Below are 26,639 nucleotides of genomic sequence, written 5' to 3' on the forward strand. Positions count from 1 at the left end.
TGGTTTAGATAAGATAACATTGTTTTTATTAATATTTCATATTTAATTTTTGACCAGTCCTCATCCGTTACAAACCATAACAGTACATAACTGGTCGAAAAAATCTTGTCAATCTCTGTTACAAGATACACCTGTTCTTAATCGGGCGATGTATACTGTTCTCACCGATTGTTGCTAATAACATTTCAGGACAGTCCATAACAGGCAGTGAAAATAATGTCCATATATATCTTTCATGAACTTTTACAATTCAACAAAGTTACAGACAATAACTAAATTATTGTAGCCATCTGTCAACGCATGTAATGATCTACCAAATTCCATAATAGTCCACTGAAAATTGTCACTACCTATCAAGAACTGTTACGGATAAGGGCAGGCTATGACCGGACCCATTTCTATTAACACCTATTATTCACACCTATCACGATCCTGGACAGGAGATGATAGTACATGTTAGGTGTAGGTTAGTTACTGTGAACTGTCATCACCTGTCTTAATTCATGACAGTTTTTCATCGTTTTAACACAGTCATTTATCAGAACTGTGCAGTGCACAACACGCCAAAAATCACTGTTGAACCGCCCTTATGCACAGGAATTTCAAATTCCCTAATTATAAATCGCGATTAGTTAGTTAAGAAAAGGAAATTATTTTTTTTCAATGTAATTTTACGAATATTTAACAGATTAGTTTCGGTATTTACGACCTGCACGATAGCATAATCGTCTCCTTTAATACATTAAAACGTACATGTAATCAGTCGTTCGTATTTACAGTTATTGGAAACTATGTTGTGAATTTTTCAAAGATATTCTTTAAAAGTAATATTTTTAATCTGAAGTATGTACATAATTTTCAACAAACTTTGATATAATATAACTGACTCACTAGATCACAAGAATAGCACATTGCATGTGTAATTTAAGTTCTTCATATAACTATTTTAAATCATGGTGTTTAGTTTTTCTGATGATTTGTTAAATAAATAGCTGTAATGGACCGAGGTAACGTCGAGGGCCATCCGAGGCTATCCGAGGCCATTATTAATACCAACGGCATGTTACAGGGCCAATATGGTAAAAGCCATGCATTGATACTTTTATTAACCAACTTTATTTCAGAACATAGTCAGAATCTATTACCAATACATATGATTTCACATTAATTAAAAATAAGTTCATATCTCGATGAATCAAGTATTTATGAAAATAAATTATGAAGATTTTGTAGTCGTATCCAATAATTCCCCAGAAAATCGTAAATTTATATAAACATACCTAATAATTCATATAGAGAAATTGCAATCACGTGACCAGTCGCCCGATACCCGACATCAGATATCAATAATTTACGGAATATTTGGTTTGTTCCTTTCATCGTTTTTAGGTCTATTGACACTGTCCTAGTATGTGACCCGGGAATTTTCACAAAAGCAAACAAATAGTTTTGCCATTTTTACGTGAAAACTTTTTTTAGGTGCATTTTGATCATACTAATTCAATATACTTAGTCTCAGTACCATTTTTCAGCAATTTTAAATATCATAATCTAATTAATTGAATTATTATGCCACTCTTAATAAAAGGTATCACTTGTTTTATGAAATGTACGCCACTTTGGCCCTGTATTGATGCCCTGTTTTGAAACTCGTAATGCATGGCTGTTATTTCGTAATGTCCGGCTGTACGAATTTCCGGTTTCGTAATGACCAGTTGTCGAAATTACCGGTTTATTAAGGATGGGCATTTCTGTACATATTCTATACAAGTTGGTTAATAATTTATTATTATTAACGTAGTGCACTTCATGCAGTTTTACATGCCCTTTCCACCGGTAGTACTTTAAATTTACTTATGAAAGGTGTCTTCTTATTGGTCTTAGTGCTATTTTTACGGTCCAGGTGTACTAAGACCAGACTTTGCGGTGTTTATGAGTACCCGTCTCTTTCAAACGAATTCACTTTATTTAACAAATTTTGTTTTTCATAAAATCACGATAGTTATTTTGTTATAAATAAATCCTTGGTTTAGATAAGATAACATTGTTTTTATTAATATTTCATATTTAATTTTTGACCAGTCCTCATCCGTTACAAACCATAACAGTACATAACTGGTCGAAAAAATCTTGTCAATCTCTGTTACAAGATACACCTGTTCTTAATCGGGCGATGTATACTGTTCTCACCGATTGTTGCTAATAACATTTCAGGACAGTCCATAACAGGCAGTGAAAATAATGTCCATATATATCTTTCATGAACTTTTACAATTCAACAAAGTTACAGACAATAACTAAATTATTGTAGCCATCTGTCAACGCATGTAATGATCTACCAAATTCCATAATAGTCCACTGAAAATTGTCACTACCTATCAAGAACTGTTACGGATAAGGGCAGGCTATGACCGGACCCATTTCTATTAACACCTATTATTCACACCTATCACGATCCTGGACAGGAGATGATAGTACATGTTAGGTGTAGGTTAGTTACTGTGAACTGTCATCACCTGTCTTAATTCATGACAGTTTTTCATCGTTTTAACACAGTCATTTATCAGAACTGTGCAGTGCACAACACGTCAAAAATCACTGTTGAACCGCCCTTATGCACAGGAATTTCAAATTCCCGAATTATAAATCGCGATTAGTTAGTTAAGAAAAGGAAATTATTTTTTTTTCAATGTAATTTTACGAATATTTAACAGATTAGTGTCGGTATTTACGACTTGCACGATAGCATAATCGTCTCCTTTAATACATTAAAACGTACATGTAATCAGTCGTTCGTATTTACAGTTATTGGAAACTATGTTGTGAAATTTTCAAAGATATTCTTTAAAAGTAATATTTTTAATCTGAAGTATGTACACAATTTTCAACAAACTTTGATATAATATAACTGACTCACTAGATCACAAGAATAGCACATTGCATGTGTAATTTAAGTTCTTCATATAACTATTTTAAATCATGGTGTTTAGTTTTTCTGATGATTTGTTAAATAATGAGCGACGGAAATTAATGTTTAAAATAGATCATATTGTTTGAGAACGAAAGGTGATATTAAAAACAGCCTAAAACAAGTCGTGTTCAAATGTGTTTGATGTAGAAATTTCATTATTGTGATTCAGAAAATGTTTCAGAAAATGTCTCAACTAATAGAATCTTGAAATTAGATGTTAAAAAGGAATAGAAACCCCAAAAGGGATTTAATCTAATTTAGTAGTATCTATATGGACATGTATTATTTCAAAGCCTCACTAATTAGTCTTAATTAAGTGGTAATCATGAACAAGGGAGGTTGACATTTTTTCCCAGCATGCATCATGATCCCTCCCTAGCATGGTACTATCATGTAATTCCGTGTCTTGTCTTTACGTGGGTTCACGCAAGAAACCAAAGTTGTGTGAAGCAGAATATATATTTAAAACCTAATGAATAATAAAACATATCAATATTGTATCTTTTTAAAATCGACATGAGCGCACAAAAATTTAAAAACTGAGTAAATAAGTTCTTCAAAATCTTTTAAAAAAAAGTATCTTTATGTTACAATTAACAGAAGTGTAAACGTAACTTTACATATAAAACGAATGTTCACAACCACTTTTTTAATTACGTAGATGGGACAAGCAGCACATCCTTCACAATCTTACTTTACTTGCATACTTTATAAAACATCAGATAAATGCCACATTAAATCCTGATTAGTGCTGTAGTCTGGTCATTTTGCATTAAAGGATACTATCTAATAGCATAGATAGCTGCCCCCTATAAGCATAGATTAAGAGCAGTTACCATCTCTGATTAAATAAATAATTACAGTGTACGAGAATGAGCTTCAGTTTCTTCTAGTAATATTAAAGTTCCGGTCTCTGTAAGAATAAAGCAGACGGTAAAACATGGTACGACAACACCGACCATTTTGAAAGTGTAATTTGACTATTTGAACACCAGAATCTAGGAAATAGGAGAAAATGGTAAATATCATGCTGGTTGAGTTATAATTTCATTGAAATACTCTGAAAATGAACATTTCATGGGCAGATAACTATCGCAAAAATCTCATTTTTCTAACATTTTATTGAAAAATGTCTGTGCGGTATCCAATGATACAGAGATCAAATGTATTTTCAAATAGATTAAGAGGAAGCATCCTTGAGGGAAATAATATTGTCATATCGGTTGTGTCTTTGCATTAAAAAGCGTCTCTTTTTAAGGCTTTATTATTTTACTACATTCATATCATTACAGAACTTGGTTTGTTCAAGAAGATCTCAGCTATTTAATATGATAGCGTATCAACAAAAAATTATGTTGGTCAAACATTGAATAGGAATAAGATCATAACCAATTTATTGTTAATTAAACGCTACCAGTGGTTAACAAAAACCCGCTTATAACTGACAAATTGTCAATGAATATTCGATAGCAGAGGAATTAATGCACTTTACGTACGGGGATGGGAGCTTTAATTATGATTTGGTATAGTTATCATGATATACATTTAATATTTCTTTAACTACAATGTTTTTTTTTGCGAGTTTGATTAATCTACAAATTTCACTCACGGCCAATTTTCTATTTACTTAACATTACAAATCTTCAAACCTAGATTATTTCATACCAACGGGAAAAACGAAATTCATGAAGTAACGAGCTGTCTTTATATATATCAGACATTTGCAATTGTCCTTAAGCAATATATGATAACGAAATGTATAATAAAGAAATGAAATGATTAATAGGGGTATGGTATTGTATTCATTTACATATGGGCTGTAAGCGAGGTAAAATTTTGAATATGAAGACCAATCTGTGTGTAAGTGAGTGTAAACACCATACCTGAAATGAATTATTTCTATTCTAATATTACAAAGACTATTTTACATGTATTTAATTGCACGTGCTTCAAAAATAATGACGACGATCATTTGAAACGGAGAAATAGACTTTGACAATTTTAAGAGCAATTAATCATAAAGCGGAAGTTGAAATTCTGTATGAAGACCAACTAAAGTCCATATTAAGACCTGTAAATTCTGTATAAAGACCATTAAAATCCATTTTAAGACCAGTCAAATCTGTGTAATGACCACTAAAAGCCATATCATTCTGTAAATTCCGTATCAAGACTATTATTTTCCCTTCGCAAAACAACAGTTTAAACAAGATTGTTTTTTAAACACATTTGTTCATGATATCAGATAGTAAATCATTTATATTTGTAGGGTGTCATATTAGAATAGCAACAACCTGCTAAATATGAAATTGCATAAACATTAGCAAAACAAAACACAGAAATGGCAATATCTATACTGTTGAAGATCGTGCTGTTCCATTTTACGTATTTTTGTTCGGTTCTTCTGTGAAGCACGATTTGTTTCTTTTTTGTTGTCGTTTGATGTTCTCGCGTAGTTTTGACCACGGATTTACCCTTGTTTGTTACTTTGTTATCATTCTGATACACAACATGTACACTTATTTATACTTCAGTAATATTGTGCAAACATACGAGTTCTGATAGATAACAAAACTCCATCAAATAAATGATAAAGAGGTATTTCAATAAGAACCAAATAAATATGGAGATCTAACATAATTTGTATACAAAAAGTATTGAAAACCACAAATATCTGAAGAGGAAGCAATATCAAGCACCAAAGGTTTAATTTGGAAATGCCAGTTAGTACAAGATTTCGGTAGTGCAGGACAACTCACTTAAGTGTATCTAGTACAGAAAATCAACTGTATGTGTCTCATCAAACGAATTTCTTACATACGTCTCAGATTGTGACGAGTGCTCCTTCGGATCATGCTTGATACAGTGAAGATAACGTAAGGATATAAGGGTCTGAAAAAAAAAAAAAAAAAAAAGAAAAAGAAAAGCATTTTAACCACGCGTTATGAATCACAAAAAAACATGAATAATTTTATGTTTTTAATACGTAACAAAGATTGAAAGCAATTGTTTCACACAGAATGTATAGTTTTATGTATAAAGTGTTTTTGTTATGAATTCGGTGACCATTTCATTCGTCATCTCTTATGTGTGCAGATTGACGTTCTTTAATTTTTTTATACGGAAATTCTTCTGGTGAATGCATTCTCAGCCAAAAGCCGACTTGTATGTAGTTTGGCACTAATATATAAATATATATAGTATTCAAAGTTAAAGCAGTTTTCTATTTTGAGTTATTGTTAATCATTATATCTTTATCATCGAATTTATATGTGTTTTTCAATGATAATCTTGTGAATTATTAATAATCATTTCCTACGCTTTATAATTGGGGTCAGGGACAAATTCTCGTGGAATCTCGTGGTTACATGAATAGACTCGCAAGCTTCTATCTAACAGCTTTTATAGACATATGTGCACGGTATAGATCGACTAAGTTCACCAATATTTAACGAAAACTCGCTTGATTCACATTTCCCGTTAGACAAACATCATTTGGACAAAACACAAAGGACAGTAGCTTAAAAAGCATTGTAATATAAACAACAAATAATTGGTTAAAAATATTTTGTTATGATCAATAGTAATGCTGTAACCGAAAGGTTACAAGTACTTAAAACAATTTGATGACGTAATATGTCATAATTTACATTAAAATTGATATCTGTTAACAGTAATGTCATCTAATTTATTTTCACATTGTGAATGAAAGAAAATGAAATGTTGTCTTTATGAATATTGCTGTTGATACAAATATCAGAATGAGAGAAAGAATATTTAAGCCATCGAGTGTAACTCAGCGCAAACGAAGTAAAAGCACTACTTACTCGCCTTTTACGACAAGCTTATCGCTGCTGCAGGCTTATTCTTTTGCCACCCGGACCTGCACGGGGCCCAAACGAAAGTTAAACTACCCTGGAGCAAGCTAGTTACGTTAACTTGTAATATGTGAGTAGATACTTATCAATTTTGGACGGATTAATTTTTTTTTATTTTAGATCTATTTTAATCTAATGCACAATGAAACGTATAGTTTAACGTGTGGATCAAAACGTTTATGTTCCATTAGTAACATCATATAATGAAGATACTGTCAAGAACATCAGCAATGTAGTCCGAGTAAAAGAGTAATCAAGGGAGCCAAGGTTATAGCGGTAATCAAAAGAATGTATTCCAGGGACAAAGACCAGACATGGAAAACAGACATACACAACAAAGAACATAAAGTAACTAAAATCATACATACAAAGTAACAAAAGCAAATGAGCAACTCGGACTCCACTAAAAACTGTGAGTATGGACCAGGTGCACCGGTAGGGTAAGCGTCCTCTGCTTTTCGAGAAACATCCGAAAACTTTCATCAAAGATTTCGATTTGTTACAATAATGATTCCATTTGAGCAGTACTCTTTGTAAGGATCATGCAAAGATAAACTACAACAAAGGCTACACATTTTCATTTTTGTTATTAAGTTGCTTTACAGGTCTATGTGATGACATTCCAATCTTTCTGCTCTTAGCAGATAATCCACATTGAAAATCCGACAGTTTCTATTGTATTTTAGTGTCATTTACAGAGGTATCTCCCTTAATTTTGAATTTACTGCATTTGGTTAAGCGTCCAATATATGTTATTCAAATGCTGCTATTGAGGGGTTACTTCTTGAAACACTTGTACCTCATGTCGAATATGACAATATTGATATATTTATATGATTGGTATTTTTGTGTTTTGTACAAAAATGTCTTTCCTGCTCATTCTTTTTTTTTGGTTATAATTAGTCCGTTTCCACATACAGTACTAATGAACCTTCAAAGGAAAACAACCAAGATTTTTATTCTTAGAAAACCTGATTAAAAATGTGAAAAAAAAATAAATGTGCAAATACATATGTTTACTATACATTCCGTTTGTTCTTAATATTGGCAATAACAATAGAATAGCAATGTGTATATTTTAAATTGAAATGTTTAACTCATAGACAGAAACAGAAGCTGCAAAATATCTGACGCATATGAAAAGATAAAGAACAACTTTGCGAACCATTAATCAACTTATAGTGAAAAGGAATTGAATATTCAACAAACAATTATTTGTATTCAATTTATAAAGTCAACAGTCGTATTCATCGGCTTCATACCCAGGAAAAGTCAACTCTATCTACTACCAATCTTTTAAAGTAAAGTATGTATTACACCGATACACCCGGTTACTAAAATGTTAAAAACTGTATGTAAGGCACCAAAACACAGAAATTATATGCTACGAGCTTTGATTCACAGCATGCATCCATGACTTGCAACAGTTTATCTGTATTCGATAAACGGTCATAACCTGGCCATCAACTTCTATTTGGGCATGCAACCTTGATCTGCAGCAGTTTATCTGTATGTTATCTGACCTGGTCATTGATAAATAGTATCAGATTTAGCTAATTACCTTACAGAAGGTCAATTATTCATACACACATACATAATCAATAATGTTAAAGATATGATAAAGTCATCAAGGCCGAATTTATTTTCTCTTATTCTCTTGTAAAGTCATCCATTTTCCGTCTATAAGTTTAACATTTTTATACTATGATATTAATCTTAATCGCAATTTTATTTTGACGACGGTACATCGCCAATGAAAATAAATAACTTTTGGTAGGCACGCCTGGGTACTACCTCATACTTAACTCCGTCGGACTGGTTGTGATTTATGTTGTATTTGCTTAAAAATTGTTGCCGTTAATTTGTATCTATAGATTTTCTATTACTATGTATTGCTAACAAAAAACAAATAAATAAATAACGAGAAATAAAAAATTGAATATACTTATACTGATTGGTATGTTTCACTCTCGTTTTAGGAAAACAAGCGCTGTACCGTGCTTGACTGTTTACGTTGAGAAAGGGAAATTAGCTTGTCTTTTTACTGAATCGTTTTTCGAGGACTACTTGTTATTACTGACAGTAACATGTCTTGCAGTTCTGAAGAACATGTATCAGTATTTGAAGAAATTCAGGCTATAAGAAAAACTCATCAAAATAAATTCATGGTATCTCATCTAAATATAAACAGTTTAAAATCAAAATTTTGTGAAGTTAAAGAACTATTCTGTAACAAAATTGTAGATCCTTTGTTTTTGTCAGAGACAAAACTTGACTCATCATACAGAAACCCCCTCTTTGATGTTCCGGGTTATAAACTAGAACGAAAAGATAGAAATTGTAATGGTTGAGGTATTGCAGCATTTGTAAGAACTGAAATACCAGCTAGAAGAAGGTGTGACTTAGAAAATATAACTTTAGAAAATATTATTTTATTTATATTAAACAAAACAAAGTGGGCAATCATATGTATTTATAGACCACCATGTTTGAAAGACTCGGTATTTAGTAAAGAGTTTTCTAATACACTAGCCCAATGTATTACACAATTTGATCATTATATGGTTATTGGAGATCTGAACTATGATTTATTGAATGAACCAAAGGGCAGACACTATCAGATTTAATTGATATATTTAACCTAAAGAAAATTTGATGAAAGAGTCAACTTGTTATATGAAAAACTGTAATGGGTCACTTTTAGATGTTATCTTGACCAACTCCAAAAATTTATGCATGAAAACATTAAATATTGTAATTGGTATAAGTGACTGTCACAACATGATTAGTACCATAATAGACAATAATACACCTTCGAATGAAAAGCAGAAAATAAAATATAGAAGTTCCAAAAATGTAGATGTTGAGTCTCTAAATTCTGACTTATCAAATGTAAAACCATTTATTCCTTCATCTGCAAGTCATGGTTCAGATTCTATTGAAACACAAGTAAACCAGGCTTATGCAAAGTTTGAATCAGATATTTGCAATATCTTTGATCAACATGTACCAATCAAAGATATGTATGTTAAAAGCAATCATTTACCCTATATGAATAGAGAATTACGGAAAGCAATCTATGAAAAGAAAATGCTTTATAATAAATATCTCAATGTCAAAAATGCTAAAAATTGGGAAAAATATAGAACAAAAAGAAATTTAGTAAATAAACTGAAAAGAAAATCTGAAAATGTTTATTAGCAGGAAAGATGTTTTGGAGGCTGTAAACAGACAGATTTTTGGGAAGCCATAAAGCTATATTTCTCAAAAAAAAAAAAAAAAGGTACACAAAGCAAAATTATATTACAAGAAAAAATGAGATTATAAAAAAAAAATGAAAGAGCCTCAGAGGTATTCAATGACCTTTTTGTAAATGTTGCCAAAGAAATAGGTAAAGATTATAATTTTGATAAGCGTAACCATCCAAACCTTCAGAAGTTTAAAGAAATGGGCTTTAGAGAGAATAACTTTGAATTTGTTCCAACAAATGAATCATTTGTATATAATGTCATTGACAAATTTAATGTGAAGGAAGCATTAGGAGTTGATAAAATACCAGTTAAACTCATGAAATATGGCAAACCATCTTTAGTGCCAACAGTAAATAAACTAGTTAACCATTCAATAGAAACTTCAATATTTCCAAGCAGACTAAAAGAGGCACAAGTCACTCCATTGATAAAAAAGAATGACCCTTTTACAAAGAACAACTACAGACCAGTCAGTTTACTACCTATTCCATCAAAAATATTCGAAAAAGTTATAGCTAAACAGTTGTCTACTTTCTGTGAAACAATTTTTGATAAATTTTTATGTGCATTTATTTCGAAAAGGTCATGGTTGCCAAACAACATTTTTAAGGTTTTAGAATACTGGAAACAGGCGTTAGATAATAATGAATATGTGGCAGCCATTCTTATGGACTGTCAAAGACATTTAACTGTCTGCCACATGATATTTTAATTTGTAAGTTAACAGCATATGGTTTAAACAAAACGTCTACTGACATGTTATTATCATATTTGTCAGGGCGTAAGCAACAAATAAAGATTGGCTCTTGTGTCAGTATCTGGGCAGAAATTCAAAAGGGGGTTCCGCAAGGAACAATTTTGGGTCCGTTGCTGTTCAACGTGTTTATAAATGACATTTTCTATTCTATTATAAAAGGAGATTTATACAACTATGCTGATGACAACATATTAACTTTTCATTCGCCAAATTGTAATGGAGTAATATAGGTACTACAATCAGAATGTACTATTTTGATAAACTGGTTTCACTTTAATTGTATGCAGGCATATCCTGAAAAGTTTCAGGTCATAGCTGTTGGCAAAAAGACTTTTGAGAAAGCACCCACTTTTGATATTGGATTTACCTTTTGTATCAGTCGGGCGTGACGTAGATGCTATCATTTTATATTAGATTTCTATAGATCTTATTTTGAACACTTTGCATGACTTACTCAGCAGGTAATTTTAATATAACAATATACACTGATCCATTCTATATTTGATAACGGTTGGGTGTGATATTTAAAAGAATTAGAATATTACTTATGACCATTATGATAATGAAATGTTGAATTCATGTATAATGATTAGTGGTGATATCTATAATGACTAATGATTTATATTAAAACTAAAATAAAACGGAATTTTAATGTATAATGAAATGTAATCCCATTATATAATGTAAATGTTCTCCATAAATAGCATATCAATATTGATATTTCTATCATGTTTACCTCTTGATAACATTGACCAATAAATATCAACGTCTTGTCTGTAAGTCGGATATCAAACGTAACTTACTCCAGTCAATTACAGGTATTACCATGCAGAATTTAGTTGTTCTACTCACATACATTCTCATTCAGTTTGAATTGTCTGTACAAATAGACGATCCATCCGGATACAAGGATTTCTTTGAAACTAACCTAGATGAATTTAGTGACAAACCTATTCATTTTGACAGACCTATTCCAAAATGGCTACATGGTACATTGGTAAGTAAGGCGACGTGAAAGCCATTCGTGTTCTATGTTACGTCAAGTAGTTTCTATATCTATTCTCGCCAGGGTTTCTGCCTTCGACAAAAAAAGATTTTTCGAACGATTTCTTGTTTACAACCATAAGCTTTGTTTGTTATACGTTTTTCTTGTGTTCATCATACATCACAATATGTTAACAATTTAAGTGAAAAAATAAATGATTATCACAATATTATCGTACTTATGACAAATTATTCCTATTGTCAACAGAATAAAGTTCGTAAATTGAGACAGAAACGGGATACTTGCAGTTGTCCTTGGTAAAGGGATTTCCAACCTTCATTATTTCTTTATTTTATTTTTATTTTCGTAAAATCACAATACTTAAAGTGGGCACCCCACCCATGTAACGGAGTATGTGACAGTTTAGAATGGGGTATAAGGAATGATACATAATATATTGGACAATGAATCATAGGGAATTGGTAATAGGTATAAATTGAGCACACATGAAGGATAACCAAATTTAAACTTTGTTTATAATAATAATGAAAAAATAAACAAAAAAACATTAATTTAGATACAAACAATATTAATAAAATAATTAAAATAAAAAAAATCGTAACATACACAATTCATATTTCTAATGGATTTGCGATATTCAATGTGATTGAAAAAGGGGGAGATAAGAACGAATAGGGCAGTTGTGGTGGTAGGGTGGATGGGGTGTTAACGTTGACAATGAATTTCGAAGTTTCCAAAATGAAAGGGCTGTGTTGTAACCAAAAGGGCGGTTCTGGAAGTTTTAAGGGTTATGACGACCTCCTGGAAACTGAAATCACGTACAAAAGTGTAAAATTAATTTAGTGTGGCACTATTATAGTAGAAATAACTTCCTTTCAAACACACCCTGAACAATTTCTAGCTATCCAGTGATCATAATGCTAGGGAAAATGCTAAAAGTCGTATTGGAATGGGTAAGTATTTGCACGACATATGTTCAAACTAAACACTAGTAAAGTGCAATCATTTGTTTTTATAGAATCGTGCTCCGAGTTCCTCATCTCATATAGCACAACACAGAGAGCAAAACAATAAGATCGAGATTTTATTATGTCAGCCTGAAAGCCAGGGAGGTATTTAACTCTTATACTTGCAGATGAGAAATGGAGCTGGAAGGTTTGAGATTGGGACGCGATCTTTTACACATACTTTTGATGCTTTTGGTAAACTTCACAGCTTTAAATTTTACGGAAATGGTTCAGCTTCAATGTCAGCCAGATTCCTTTATACAGACTTTTACAATTTTTCGTTAGCTGATAACAACATAAAGCCATTCCTAACGTTCGAACCTCTTGAACCAAGGTTAAAAGGAACTGAAATTCCAGAAGCTTTTATCCGAAACATGGACAACACAAATGTTAACATCTATCGTATATTCAATGCAGAAACTGATCAATTTGAGTACATGGCCTTAAATGATATTTGGAAAGTTTATCAATTTAACCCCAGAAATCTCATTACAATGGGCCCAGTGACCCCGGATGTCGACATAAATAAACTTGTGTACGTCACAATTACATCATCGGCTCATCCTGTAAAAGAGTTTAAAAAGGAAACATACATAACTTTTCTTATGACTTTGAGTAAAGTACCTGACATAAAAAGCAATATTCGTTTATTCCGCATGCGTTCCGTGTCAAAACGCGAGGAAATTGCTAAATGGGACATAGAAGAAAATAGGTATATGCACTCGTTTGCACTTACCAAAAATTACGCTGTTTTAATAGCACCGTCTATTTTTATAAGCGCGGCAAAGCTATTCACACATGCTAACGTCTATGAAGCAATGACCTTCAACAAGACATCAAAGATGAATATATATCTCGTTCATCTACAGACGAAAAATGTCACAACAATAAAAGTAAACTCAATTTTCTTCATGCACCATATAAATGCTTACGAACAGAATGATAATATAATTGTCGATGTTTGTGCATTTGACAATTCTTCAAACGTCAAAATGCTACAGTTAAAAAAATTACGCGACCCGTTGCTAAGAAACATCGAATTATTTCGAAATTATATCGAACGCATTGTAATCAACAGACAAACCTTTAAAGTAAGCCATTATCCTATACCGGTTTATGGAAATATACCGTACAGTATTAACATCGACATGCCAACAATTAATGAAGGCTATCGTCATCGATACTATTGCTTTGCATACGGTATTGCTATGAAAATAGACAGTGTAAACATTAATAGCTATGCTGTTGTAAAGAAGGATATGTGCGGTAAGGGACGTGATTTAACATGGACAATGAAATATCATTATCCATCGGAATCGTATTTTGTAGCGACACCTGGTGGTAAACAAGAGGATGATGGAATACTACTCACCCACGTGTTCAACGGTTCTTCAAAACAGAGTTATCTCCTTTTCCTTAATGCGACGAATATGAAACCTGTAAGCCAATCAAATCTACCGACATTTGTTCCGATGAGTTTTCATGGAAGGTTTTTCCAAGGCGATACTAGATAGCAACAATAATCAATAATTTTTCAATATTTGAATGTGACTATTTATTGTACATCTAAATTTTACAATTATAAAATTATTTATGTATTATCATCCCTTTCAACAATGAACAAATACAACCAGAAGTTTGATATTGATTTTTTTGCGTACAACCAATGTTCAAAATATACGTATGATGAAGAGAAGATAGGGAACACAAAATAAATACAATCGCTGATAATGGCCTTAAAATTGTGTGCCAAAACAACTTATTATTGTTTTATGGAAGTTACAATAAGTATTTACAACCAGGTCATATCAAATACGAACGGAATATTAGTGTTATTATATGTGCCTTCAGGATTCCTCCGTGTCTGTAACAAGATGAACAACATGAATGATTATTTGTAATTTGTAGCCCGTATTTTTTGCTTTGAAATGTTAATATATGTTAATAAATATATACTACATCGCCAGTCCCTCTGTATTGCGGTATGGCTAGATCAAGAACATGGAACACTGCACATTTTTAGTATTTGTTGTGCTTGACCCAGGGGCTAAACTTTGAAACCACATATATGTCAAGTTTTTTTGTAGATAATGCACATTGAAAATCCAATAGTTTCTATTGTATTTTATTATCATTTACAGAGTTGTCTCCCTTAATTTTGAATGCTACGGTACATCCTATGTATTTTTTTTTAATCTCTGAAGTGCACAGATTATATGAAACGACACATGTTAATTTCTGTTTACTATAACATTTAAAACAATATATATATATATATATATATATATATATATATATATATATTGATTTGATTTGTTGTGAAATGAATCATTAATTTGATCCTCTATCCTACATAATAACACATAGATAAACTGTCCGGTACTACCATACATCGTGTACTAAGTTACAGCCCTAGATTAATCCTACGAGGAGGAATGACCAGGCCAGTGAAAGCTATATTTTGATATAGCCTAGCTGGCCGAGTGGTCTAGGGCGCTGGACTTAGTGCAGGTGGTGTTGCTATAGATGTCACAGCGGTAGGAGTTCGAGTCCCGCAGAGGGGACGACCAAAAATTTGCTTCACAAATTTGACAGATCTAACATCGTTGGGAATTTTTCAGACCCATTTATACGTTTACGTTATCTTCCTTGTATCAATTTGATCCGATGGAGCAATGTAGCGAATAGAGTCGTCACATTCTGAGACGAATAATATTGATTTGTTGTCACATACATCATTAATTTGATCCTATATCCCACATAATAACACATAGATAAACTGTCCGGTACTACCATACATCGTGTACTAAGTTACAGCCCTAGATTAATCCTACGAGGAGGAAAGACCCGGCCAGCGAAAGCTATATTTGATATAGCCTAGCTGGCCGAGTGGTCTAGGGCGCTGGACTTAGTGCTGGCGGTGTTGCTATAGATGTCACAGCGGTACGAGTTCGAGTCACGCAGAGGGGACGACCAAAAATTTGCTTCACAAATTTGACAGATCTAACATCGTTGGGAATTTTTCAGACCCATGTATGTATATATATATATATATGATATGTAGCCTTTCCTGTACAATGAATATTACATGGGGTAACACTTAATATCAATCGTGAAAATGATACCTTCCACATGGAAGAAATATTTATAAACACTAGTTTTTATCGAATATTTTGCGTATTATTGAGCGATTGAAGTGCTAATAAAGATTGCATTCTTCAAAGTGATTTATAGGTATCTCCAACTTTTTAACATAAATATTTTGTATTGCCGAGGATATGCATCTTAATGTGTATCACTATTTTTGTTCCCTTTGTGAATAGATAATAATGCTGAACCACGAAACAGTTTTTACGATAATATTAGCACTTTGTCTTACAAATATATATCGTTTCTTTATATAAATATAGATAAAAGTTGCATTGAAATAACCTCAACTAAAATTAAGCGATAGTGCAAAGTACATAGAGTTTTGATATACAAAATTTTGATAATTTTAAATTGCATATATGTGAGTGGAAGGTCGTTTCGCTGACAGAATTAAATGGGTTTAAAAAACAAAATTCCTATTTGTCTTGTAGTGTGTGTACTAGCGTATCGTCTTGTGAGTGTTAAAAGTGAAAACTGTAGGGAAACTCAGTGTCAGGAATCATTTGAAATTCCACTTTTAAACAAGCTTAATGCACCACTTCAAGCAACATTGGATATGACAAAGTTTAATATGCAGTTAGAGACGTTGATAAATAAAAAAGTAAAAGCCGGAATCGAAAAAGAAATTGGCAACTTAGTGGAAAACAAATTCAAAGAGCTGTTCGCAGGAATAGAGAACACAGTCATGACATGGAATACTACTATTGAAGCGATTCAGAAACATTCAGAAGGTAACTTTATCCTTTTCTTTTTTATGAAAATAGAAATCAATAATACATTCCCAAATACACCGTAGTCTTTTACAATTATGAAACAATTTGTCACACTGTTAAATTAGTACAGATAAAGCTAATGAGAAATCGCGTTAGATAATATTGTGTATTAACAATTGGATAGGACATAGGTCTGTAAAGGAGAGAAAAATGGGAACAAAAAAAAAATCCGGTACCTTTTTTTTTTTTTTTTTTTTTGTGGCAATCAGAACAACTTACTACAATATAATGAGTAAACTACTGCATTAATGATTAATGAAACAATTAATCAGAAACTTAAAATTATCTAGAAAAGCTTACATTTTAACGTATTACCCTTGGTATATGCTGTGCACTAGTTTTCAAGGCATAACTCCACATTTGCAACATTATATAGGTAAATTGAAATCCCAAGATGAACTGTTTACACTAAATACTGAAACAACAAATAAACCAGACTAATCACTAAAAACGTCTACCAAGTGCAATAAGAAATGATATCTAAATGTTTAAGTGTTTTTGAGATTTTTTGTACAGCACATTTCGGTAAAAATCAGGCCAAACCATTCTTAACACTGAGCTGGTGAATAACCTCCGGAACATTTTGTCCTCTGTAGTTACTCATACAACAATACCAGTATATTACACTGTAATTTTTAATATGCTTCACGCGTGTCTGAACGAGTATCAGCAGAATAACAACCAAATACATAGAAGGATCAAACAAAAATGTAATATAATATTATAAGGTTATTAAATGTTTATTTTCATATTAATCCTGTATTATGTCCAAGTACAGTCGACTGTACTTGGACATAATACAGGATTAATATGGAAATAACCATTTTATGATCCCTTTATTAACTGATGACTTAAAATAACAGTCTGTTTCAAACAAAATGGCGGACAAGTTTAACTTTTATACAGGGCCAGAATTAATACAGGGCAAGTGCCCTGTATTAAATTAATACAGGGCAATTGCCCTGTATAAATTATGGTTGCTAAAACCTCCTGTTGTATTAAAGGGGCAATTTACATTGTATTTTAAGTCATCAGTTAATAAAATAATGTATAAATTCTAAAATAAAATGAATATCGAAATCGTAATACAAATCCAGTACTGGTTAGTAAGTGCAATATAGAAAAGAGAGATAAGTTTTAGTGTTATTTGAGTGGAATTATGAGTTAGTGGCAGATAGAGGTTGACAAACTTTCCCTCCAGAAAATGAGATGATATTCGATAGATACACTTTTTTGGATACATGGGAAGTGAAGATATAGATTCAAATGTGGAACTGACTTAAATTACCAACTGTTATTTACCCGTCCTATATGGGAAAAGAACGTAAATATCAATAGGTACAAATACGGTGCAATCAAGCACACCGCCCGGATCAATAATGTCAACAACGAATTTTTCCTAACACAAACGTTTAGTCCAAGTGAATTAATAGCCTCATCAAATCAAATGGACCACCAATGCCATTCAATCTTGCAACACCTTCTCACCCGTTGGCACCTAATACGACACCAAAAACAGGCTTTACACATCCCCTACCCCTTTTTCAACAGCCACTTGTAACCGCATCGGTCTATCCGAGTCCTCAAGTAGTAGGATCTGGCCTGTAGAATTATTTCAAATATATAATCAATAAAATATCTATACTTGATTTTCTTGATGATATAGTATCATGTGATTGTAGATATGTGTGTATAAGAAACACAGTAAAATGGCTTCCAAAATGAACTTGCGCAGTTACGTAGTGAAATGCAACATGTACAAAATCGAGTAGAAAGGGTAAAAACAGATGTAAATTTCTTGAAAATCAGGTACAGAGAGAAGAAAGGCACACTTCCTATCTACAAGAATAAAATTGCAAACTACAAGAAGAGTTTTTTTTTTATTTTTACAATGAAAGACAATTTATTATTTACCGATATTCAAGAGACTCCTGATGAAAATACCGACCATATAGTCAAAACATTGATCAAAGAGGTCCTGAAAGGCGAGAAAAATATATAATTGAATGTATCACGCAGGCTCGAAAAAAACCGTGAGATGGGGAGCCGCGTACTATAGTGGCAAAGTTTGACAGAAGATAAGACAGAGTACGCGTTCACAATGTTGTCAAAACGGGTGTCCTAAACGAGACGGTTTTTTGGTGTTTACGAGCAATATCCAGAAGCAGAATCGAGCATTCATAAACTATGACAACTTTATTTAAATGGGCAAATGTGACATCTGCCATCCCGAAACCCGAACAATTATGTACCAATTTTTCGAATTCCTCCTGATAATCAAGATGACCACGAGACAACCATACACCGGAGCCACCACCTGAACACTAGCATAGCAACCATGATTAGGACAAGCCAACAAGAGAATCCAAATATCAAAACTTTACAGGGAGACGCAAAGAGTTGTCAATTTCTAAAATACGGTTTATTTGCATAAATGTTTGTAAAATAAAATCCAAGGTTATAACACACTTACCCTACCGTTGCCCCTAGTCCATGAACCCAGTTTTTAGTGGAGTCCGAGTTGCTTATTTACTTTTGTAACTGTGAATTTATTATTCTAGTTACTTTATGTTCTTTGTTGTATTTGTCTGTTTTCCACGTCTGGTTTTTGTCACGGGATAACATTCTTTTAATTTCCGCTAGAATCTTGGTTGCCCTGATTACTCTTTATATTACCTGAGTTGATAGGACTTGTTGAATCAAATGATTCATGCATTTGTAAGGAACAAAAACTGACTGTAACAAATTATCCTTCTTTGGATAGTTGAATGTCAAGATCTATTTTTATAGAGTGTGAAGGTCATTGATCAACCTGCTCAACTAGATATTATTAGATCTGCCAAGTAGTCAGGTGGTGAACCTGATCAGTTTGCACCTGGACAGTTGTTGAAGGCAGATGTTTGAATATTTAGTTTGGAAGTTTGGAGGAATTATTGCCAGAGATGCACATTTCCACATCAGGAATGATATTGATATATGATATATTCAGTGGGTGTCATGCTCATCACGGTGATATGAACTCCCAGGTAAAATATTATTTCCCCCATTTTTATATTTGAGAATTTCGCTTGGAAATATTGTTGGTTTTCGGTTTGTCAGTTTTGTAAATATGGCGCGAACGGTTGTCAAATTTGTATTATTGGCGGTTTTCGTTATGTAGATAGTTTCTGTTCTCAAATAGTCCTTTTCTGGTCCTTTCCCAGGGGACTATGATTAGAGTTGTTGGCCTTTGTTTCCAACAATGATGCACAGCTATAATTTGGGAGATATATTTACATAAAGTTGATTACAGCTTCAGTTTGATAAAACCTTTGGTTGAAATGAGGAGTGAATATAAATTACAATTTGTCATAATATTAACAAGTCTATTATTGTTAAATATACTAGTCCGTTTGTAGTAATGAATTTGATAATACACTTAATTCAACGTAATACTGTTCTGATGAGCTAAACAGAACTGTGATATGTTGAACATTGATATTGACTGTGATATAGACCAGACATAGACTTAATATCTATTTATTTAAATTCTTATATTTTAATTAAGTGTATTTATTTAGTCTGCATGGTGTGTTTTTGTTGTGTACTGTTGTCATGGTGTGTGAGTGTAGTGTGTGTTGAGAATTAACGTGCATGTGTTTTATTTTTCCTTTTGATTATTTGTCTTGTGGTTGTGGTGCAAATAAATGTATATTTTTATTTAGTTTGTGATTTGACGCCCTATTGACAGATCTCAGTCATTGATTCAAATTAAAACAGTTGTATGAACCATGAAGTGGTGTCCCACTTCGTTACACTGACAAATTTGACATTTTAAATTTGCCATATGGTTATAGTTATGTAGCAAAACATAGGGAAAAATGTATGGAGGTATAATCATTGTTTGCTTTGTTTTCATTGTTTAATCAATCATCTAGAACCCTTGATAATGATCTATTACTAGAATGCGCGTATTTTCCACCCGAAGGTTTAGTATATTCTTCAGTAGACGCCTTCTCAGGGATTGAAAATGTACTTTTGAATTTTTTTTGAAAATGGCATGAATTATGCCATTGTTGGTGATTTGAATGCTAAAACTGCTGTTTTACCAGATGTTTGAATACCTGATGAAATTTTAAAAAAATCAATATTCATGTACAGATTCTACTTTGATTATCAAGTTCTGTTAGATAATTATGTTCCTGTAGATAGACACAAATGTAAACCAAATAATTATGATAGAAGATTATTTTGAGTTATGAAATTCCAATAATCTGTATATTGCCTATTCTAGGATAAGTGATGACAGAAATCAAGGGCAAATAACTTGTATTGGACAAAGTTTAGTCGATTATCTGATAGTGTCTTCTGGTCTATTTTTTTTCTGGCAATAAGTTCATTGTTACAGAGTTTAATCCCTTATATTCAGATATGCATAGTGGGTAGGAATTTAGTTTAAGAAGAAGAATAATTTTATAGAATATCTTTCTACCGATAGAAACCATGAGATAGATGATATAGGGAGTAGACTGGATGGTATGTGATTACGTATTAAAATTTGACCCAAGAGGGTGTCAATGAGATAGTTAAAAATTGAAGCAATATTTTCAAACATGCTTTTTCTGAATTTTTTGGAATGATAAAACCTAAGCAAAAGCAGCTGAACTGCAAATCCGAAAGCAAATTATGGTTTAATGGGGAATGTTAAGAGGAGCAAAAACAAACTTTTCATAGATGTAAGAGAAAGTATCATCAAGTGAAAAACCAAAGTAATAGAGCTGCTATGCAGAAAGCAAGTAAGGCATATAAAAAGACAAAAAATGAAAGATTTGATGAATTTTAGTTTAACATTGTCAACGTCATAAAAGAAAAGTCAGACACTGATCATTAAAGTCATTGAAATAGTATTCAAGGAAATCAAGGTTATAGCGGTAATCAAAAGTATGTAATCCAGGGACAAAGACCAGACATGGAAAATAGACATACACAACAAAGAACATAAAGTAACTAAAATCATACATACAAAGTAACAAAAGCAAATGAGCAACTCGGACTCCACTAAAAACTGGGAGCATGGACCAGGTGCACCGGTAGGGTAAGCGTCCTCTACTTTTCTAGAAACACCCGCCGAGTTGCTCATAAATGTCAAGTCCGGGGTAGACAAATGAGGAATAGAAAACTATGAACCGTTGAAGAAATCAGTTTTCATGGTACAGATGGATACACCATAACCGTCCACGAGTTCATGATGACGATCATAAAACTTCTGTAGTGATGACTTCAATCTTGTAGCAACATAACTCTGTTCCAGAAGCCTATTTATTAGAGTTCTAGCGCGATACAAAACGTTTGCGTAGTTTCGGCAAGCTCTGGCATAACGTATGAGTTGTGATATGAACACTCCATACACAGGTGCTCAAGGGAGGTTGCCACAGATGAAAGGAAAGTTGACAATTCTGGATGAAAATTTATCACGTTTGTCGTACAGTTTAGTCAATAGTTTTCCTTTACCATCGATTTCTAAGTGTAGGTCAAGATATGATTTTAGTTACTCTATGTTCTTTGTTGTGGATGTCTCATTTCCATGTCTGGTCTTTGTCCCTGGATTGCATTCTTTTGATTACCGCTATAACCTCGGTTCCCGTGATTACTCTTTCACACACTATTGCAGAAATTTCATTTTTATAAGTCATTACCACCAATTTTCTTATAAGCCGCACTAGAATTTGATTGGAAGTACCATTAGAAATGGTCATTTATGAGATAAAAAAGATGTTTTATTGTGAATTTTCACTTTTAATAAAAAAAATGGCTGTAGTACACAACTTTTTGAGCAGTTTAAGTAGAATAAATGTGAAAAAAGCAAACACACATTTCAGTTCTTATATGTCATGTGTAACAAGTGCAATTCCACGATTTCCAAGTTTCTACTTAGAGTATTTAAAAAAAATGTCAAAAAATTAAAACTGTTTATAATTCAGCAATTTAAGTCACCCCATTTATTTCTAATATAGTTGTGTTGAGAAGAGTGTCAATAATAACAATTGCAATTATCATTTCATCTATAAAAACATTGGTAATTTCCCATTTTTTTTAACAATATGCCATAAAGTAGAAAACGAGGCCTTGGATTACTTTTTCATTTAAATTTGCTCAGTTTAGTATAAAATGTGATATATTATTGTTGTTTGAAAGCTTCTAGGATAATTAAAACTCACTTATTAAAAATCTCACTTTTCACTGGAACTGTAGTTATCGGGTCTCAGTTTAGTATTCTTTGCCCAACAGTCTTCTATAATATACCTTAAAATTTCATGATTTTCAAAACCAAATAGACAAGGAGTTTCAATCAATTCAATTTTCAAACTTTTGACCATAATTTTCCATTAAGGAAATGTCAAAAATCATTTTAAGGTTGATTTTGGAAAAAAAATAATTAAGGGAACTAAGGTTATAGCGGTAATCAAAAGAATGTAATTCAAGGACAAAAGACCAGACATGTAAAACAGTCATACACAACAAAGAACATGAAGTAACTAAAATCATATATAAAAAGTCAAGTGCGGGGTAGATGAATTGGGTGTAAAATATGGGAATTGAAAAAAATCATCTATTGTTGAAAAAGTTCACTTTCAATTTTTTAAAATGATTCTAGAATTACTAATTATAACTGCAACTTCTTATTTTTATGATATTTGGGAAAAAAAAACTAAACATAAAAGTAAGGATGGCAAATTTCTAGAATAAGCATATCTCGAATGATAAAAAACTTGATGTATTAAATTATGCTTACTTTGAACACTACTAGGATTATAGAGTTCAAATGGTTAAATCATGTCAAAATATAGTAAAAAGCACAGGGTTAAGCTATATTTGGAACAAGCAATACTCTTTACATTGTACACAAATGGAATATTTTGTCAAACAGAGCTTAACAGATGCTTGTACTCAAAAGTGGCATTATTATATCGATAACTATCCAAAAGGAGAATTCTACATTGTTTTCAAAATAATTTGAGATTGAAAATTATTTATTAAAGTTACCTCCATTTGAGAGAAAATTTATTAAATAATTAAGTTGCTGTAATATCATGTTTCCTATTGAAACTGGCAGATGGAAGATGTGCCAAAGGAAGAAAGACTCTGTCATTTTTGCAATAACAGTTCAGGTATAGAGTACCATTATTTATCAAATTGGAATTTCCAGGTATTCTTTCTTTAAGAAGTTGATTCATTCCTGTACTAGATATCAGAATATTGTAAAAATGAAAGGGTTATTATATTTTTATTACATAAATGTGCTTAAAAAGCTATCTTTATTTATATGTAAAATGCATAAACCACTTTTGTACCATATGTCAACCGTATCCACCATTACTTTGTCAATATGTTATATAATATATTCCTCTCCTTACACATGTTTGTCTGAGTAAATAAAGAACTTGAACTTGATTTGGTTGTACTGAGAACTTCAGTAAATAATTTCATCTGCGTCAGTTCTGGTAAATTTCCAGAATATGTATGTATGTATAGGTAATGAAGGGGTCCTGCTAAAGCAACTTGACCGGGCAATCACCTGAACACCTACACTTGGCGTCACATACATAATACAATGTATTTGGTATGTAATTGAAGAATGGCTGTCTAACTTGTGTCATAATGTAAGACATTGTTAAAAAAATGTTTTGGTAATTGAAAATGGCAAATAATAGACCAAACATATTTCTCCAAATATAAAAAAATATTTAATTTATCAGTTAGTATTCACATGTTATATTTTTTTTAAATTGTTTTCACATACACGTGTCATCTCTATAACGCTTAAGTAAAGCATGAAATGAAGACATAAAATATAATATCAGATAAACATTTCAAGACGATAAAATTTAAACCGGTTGATAATGATATGAACAACGTGTGTACATAAATATGATAAAATAGCCTAATACATTAAATCAGCATCCTATAATGATTTTGTTGATGATGACAAAACATTAAAAAATATTAAACCCCAACATGAACGTCTAATTAGATTACTGTGGAAATACTTTAATTCGTGGATACCAATTTTCGTCGATAAGGGAAGAAACACAATTTCGTGGATTCTTGAATTCGTGGTTTTGAGGTATTCAGTATACACATTAATGAAAATCAATGGGAACCTAAGTTCGTGGATTGGCCTTCCCACGAAAACCACGAAAATTGGTATCCAACGAACAGTAGTACTTTCAAAGTATTTGTAGTTACATTGACATTTTAATTTTCCAGATACTTCCAGTCGAAAGCCTAAGCATAGTTGTCAAGCCTTTACAGCCTCCCTTACTTCAAAAACAACGCTTGGACCAAATACTATAATCAAATTTGACAAAGTATGGCTGAATGAAGGAAACATATACAATCCACACACTGGAGTTTTTACGGTACAACAAGACGGACTTTATTTTGTTTCAAGTTCGTTGATGGCAACAGAAGCAACTCATCTACATTGTCATTTGTGGAAAAACAACGAGTCTGATGTTGGCGTATTTGGAACTGATTGGTCCCAAGGATCTGTAAATGCTTTTATGAGACTTCAAGCAGGAGATTCATTGTCAATAAGACACGATGATAGAAACAATGAAGAGGTTTATGGTGGTCACTGGTCAATGTTCTCAGCACTGCATATTTGTTAGAATATCCTCAGACAATAAAAACAATAAGGAGATTTTCTGATGACTTAAGGTCAATGTAATCACCGTTGTTTATTTTTTAGAACATCTTCAGACTTTAGAAGCAATGCAGGTATTTATGGTGACAACTGGTCAATATTTTAAATACCTTTTATGTCTAAGACCATCGGCAGACAATAGAAACAATGACATAATTTATTGTGTTCTCACCGATGTTTATTTCGTAGAACATCATAAGACAATAGAAGCAATGAAGAAAATTATGGTGACCGCGGGTCAAATGCACTGTGTATTTCTTAAAACCCCGTCATGGTATTTTCAAGTGTAAATCATCACTTGCCTTCTATTTTTGTACCAAACCTGGACAAAAGCATTATTAGAATTAAACCAATGATTTCTAAATGGAATTGTGATGAGAAATAAAAAAAGCAAAAACATTTTCATAATCAAAATAAAATGTATCAGGCATACAAAACTTTTCTTAATATATGCATGGTACATGTCACGCGAAATTAAAGTTATTTAAAAAAGAAAGAAAACAAAACCTTATATGCATAACTCTCAATATGAACACATTTTGGAAATTTCAGATGACCCACACACTTTTGTAGCATCTTTGGTAGGTTTCAGTCATGTGTTGACAAGTGTGTGCTCCTTTTACTTTTTTTCTAATTAATATCACTTTGAAAAACAAATTTCTACTAAGTCGACAGTGGGTTCATTACATGATTAAAATTTGATAACATTTGTAATCTGTGTATACATCCTTATCCACAAGTAATTGTTATGCAAAAAACGATAACTTCAGGTCAAAATGCTATCGATTGACTTCCCGAAAAGGGGTTTGTTACTATGAACTAAAGTGATATTACATTAAATCAGAACAAAATATACCACTACTGTAAGCACTATTAAAGCAATATTTTCATTTTCATGAGTGTTGCTTGTACGTTCAGTTTATTTTAGAATTGATGGTTTTGCAAAACAAAACAAAAAACAAAAAAAACAAAAAAACATTGCCTGACATTTCACACCAAAAGTAGGCAAGGAAGAAAACTGAACAAAATGAAAACAATATTGGAAAGGGCTACAAGTATTGATAAATTATTTAAACTTAAACTGCTTTTTTATTTAAACTCTCAATCAAGTATTAAAATTTATTTGTTGTATGATTCTAGAATCAAGTATTTCTTTTACA

The 26,639-nt window shown here is 32.1% G+C and overlaps 2 protein-coding genes across 2 annotated transcripts; both read left to right on the forward strand.

The window, feature by feature from the left end:
* The first annotated feature begins 11,670 nt into the window (after positions 1–11,670).
* LOC148603337 (retinoid isomerohydrolase-like) lies at positions 11,671–14,769 on the forward strand. The gene is made up of 2 exons (XM_088552675.1): positions 11,671–11,854; positions 12,999–14,769. Exons 1-2 carry the CDS (start codon positions 11,684–11,686, stop codon positions 14,382–14,384), a joined length of 1,557 nt encoding a protein of 518 aa, XP_088408801.1. The 5' UTR covers positions 11,671–11,683; the 3' UTR covers positions 14,385–14,769.
* Positions 14,770–16,312: 1,543 nt separating this feature from the next.
* On the forward strand, positions 16,313–25,985 carry LOC148603338 (uncharacterized). The gene is made up of 2 exons (XM_088553255.1): positions 16,313–16,751; positions 25,041–25,985. The coding sequence occupies exons 1-2, from the start codon at positions 16,415–16,417 to the stop codon at positions 25,442–25,444; spliced, it is 741 nt and encodes a 246-aa protein (XP_088409381.1). The 5' UTR covers positions 16,313–16,414; the 3' UTR covers positions 25,445–25,985.
* The last annotated feature ends 654 nt before the right edge of the window (positions 25,986–26,639 follow it).

Source organism: Perna viridis, chromosome 11 (genome assembly GCF_037379345.1).
Source record: "Perna viridis isolate PV_CMFRI_1.1 ecotype Kerala chromosome 11, ASM3737934v1, whole genome shotgun sequence".
NCBI classification, from domain to species: Eukaryota; Metazoa; Mollusca; class Bivalvia; order Mytilida; family Mytilidae; genus Perna; species Perna viridis.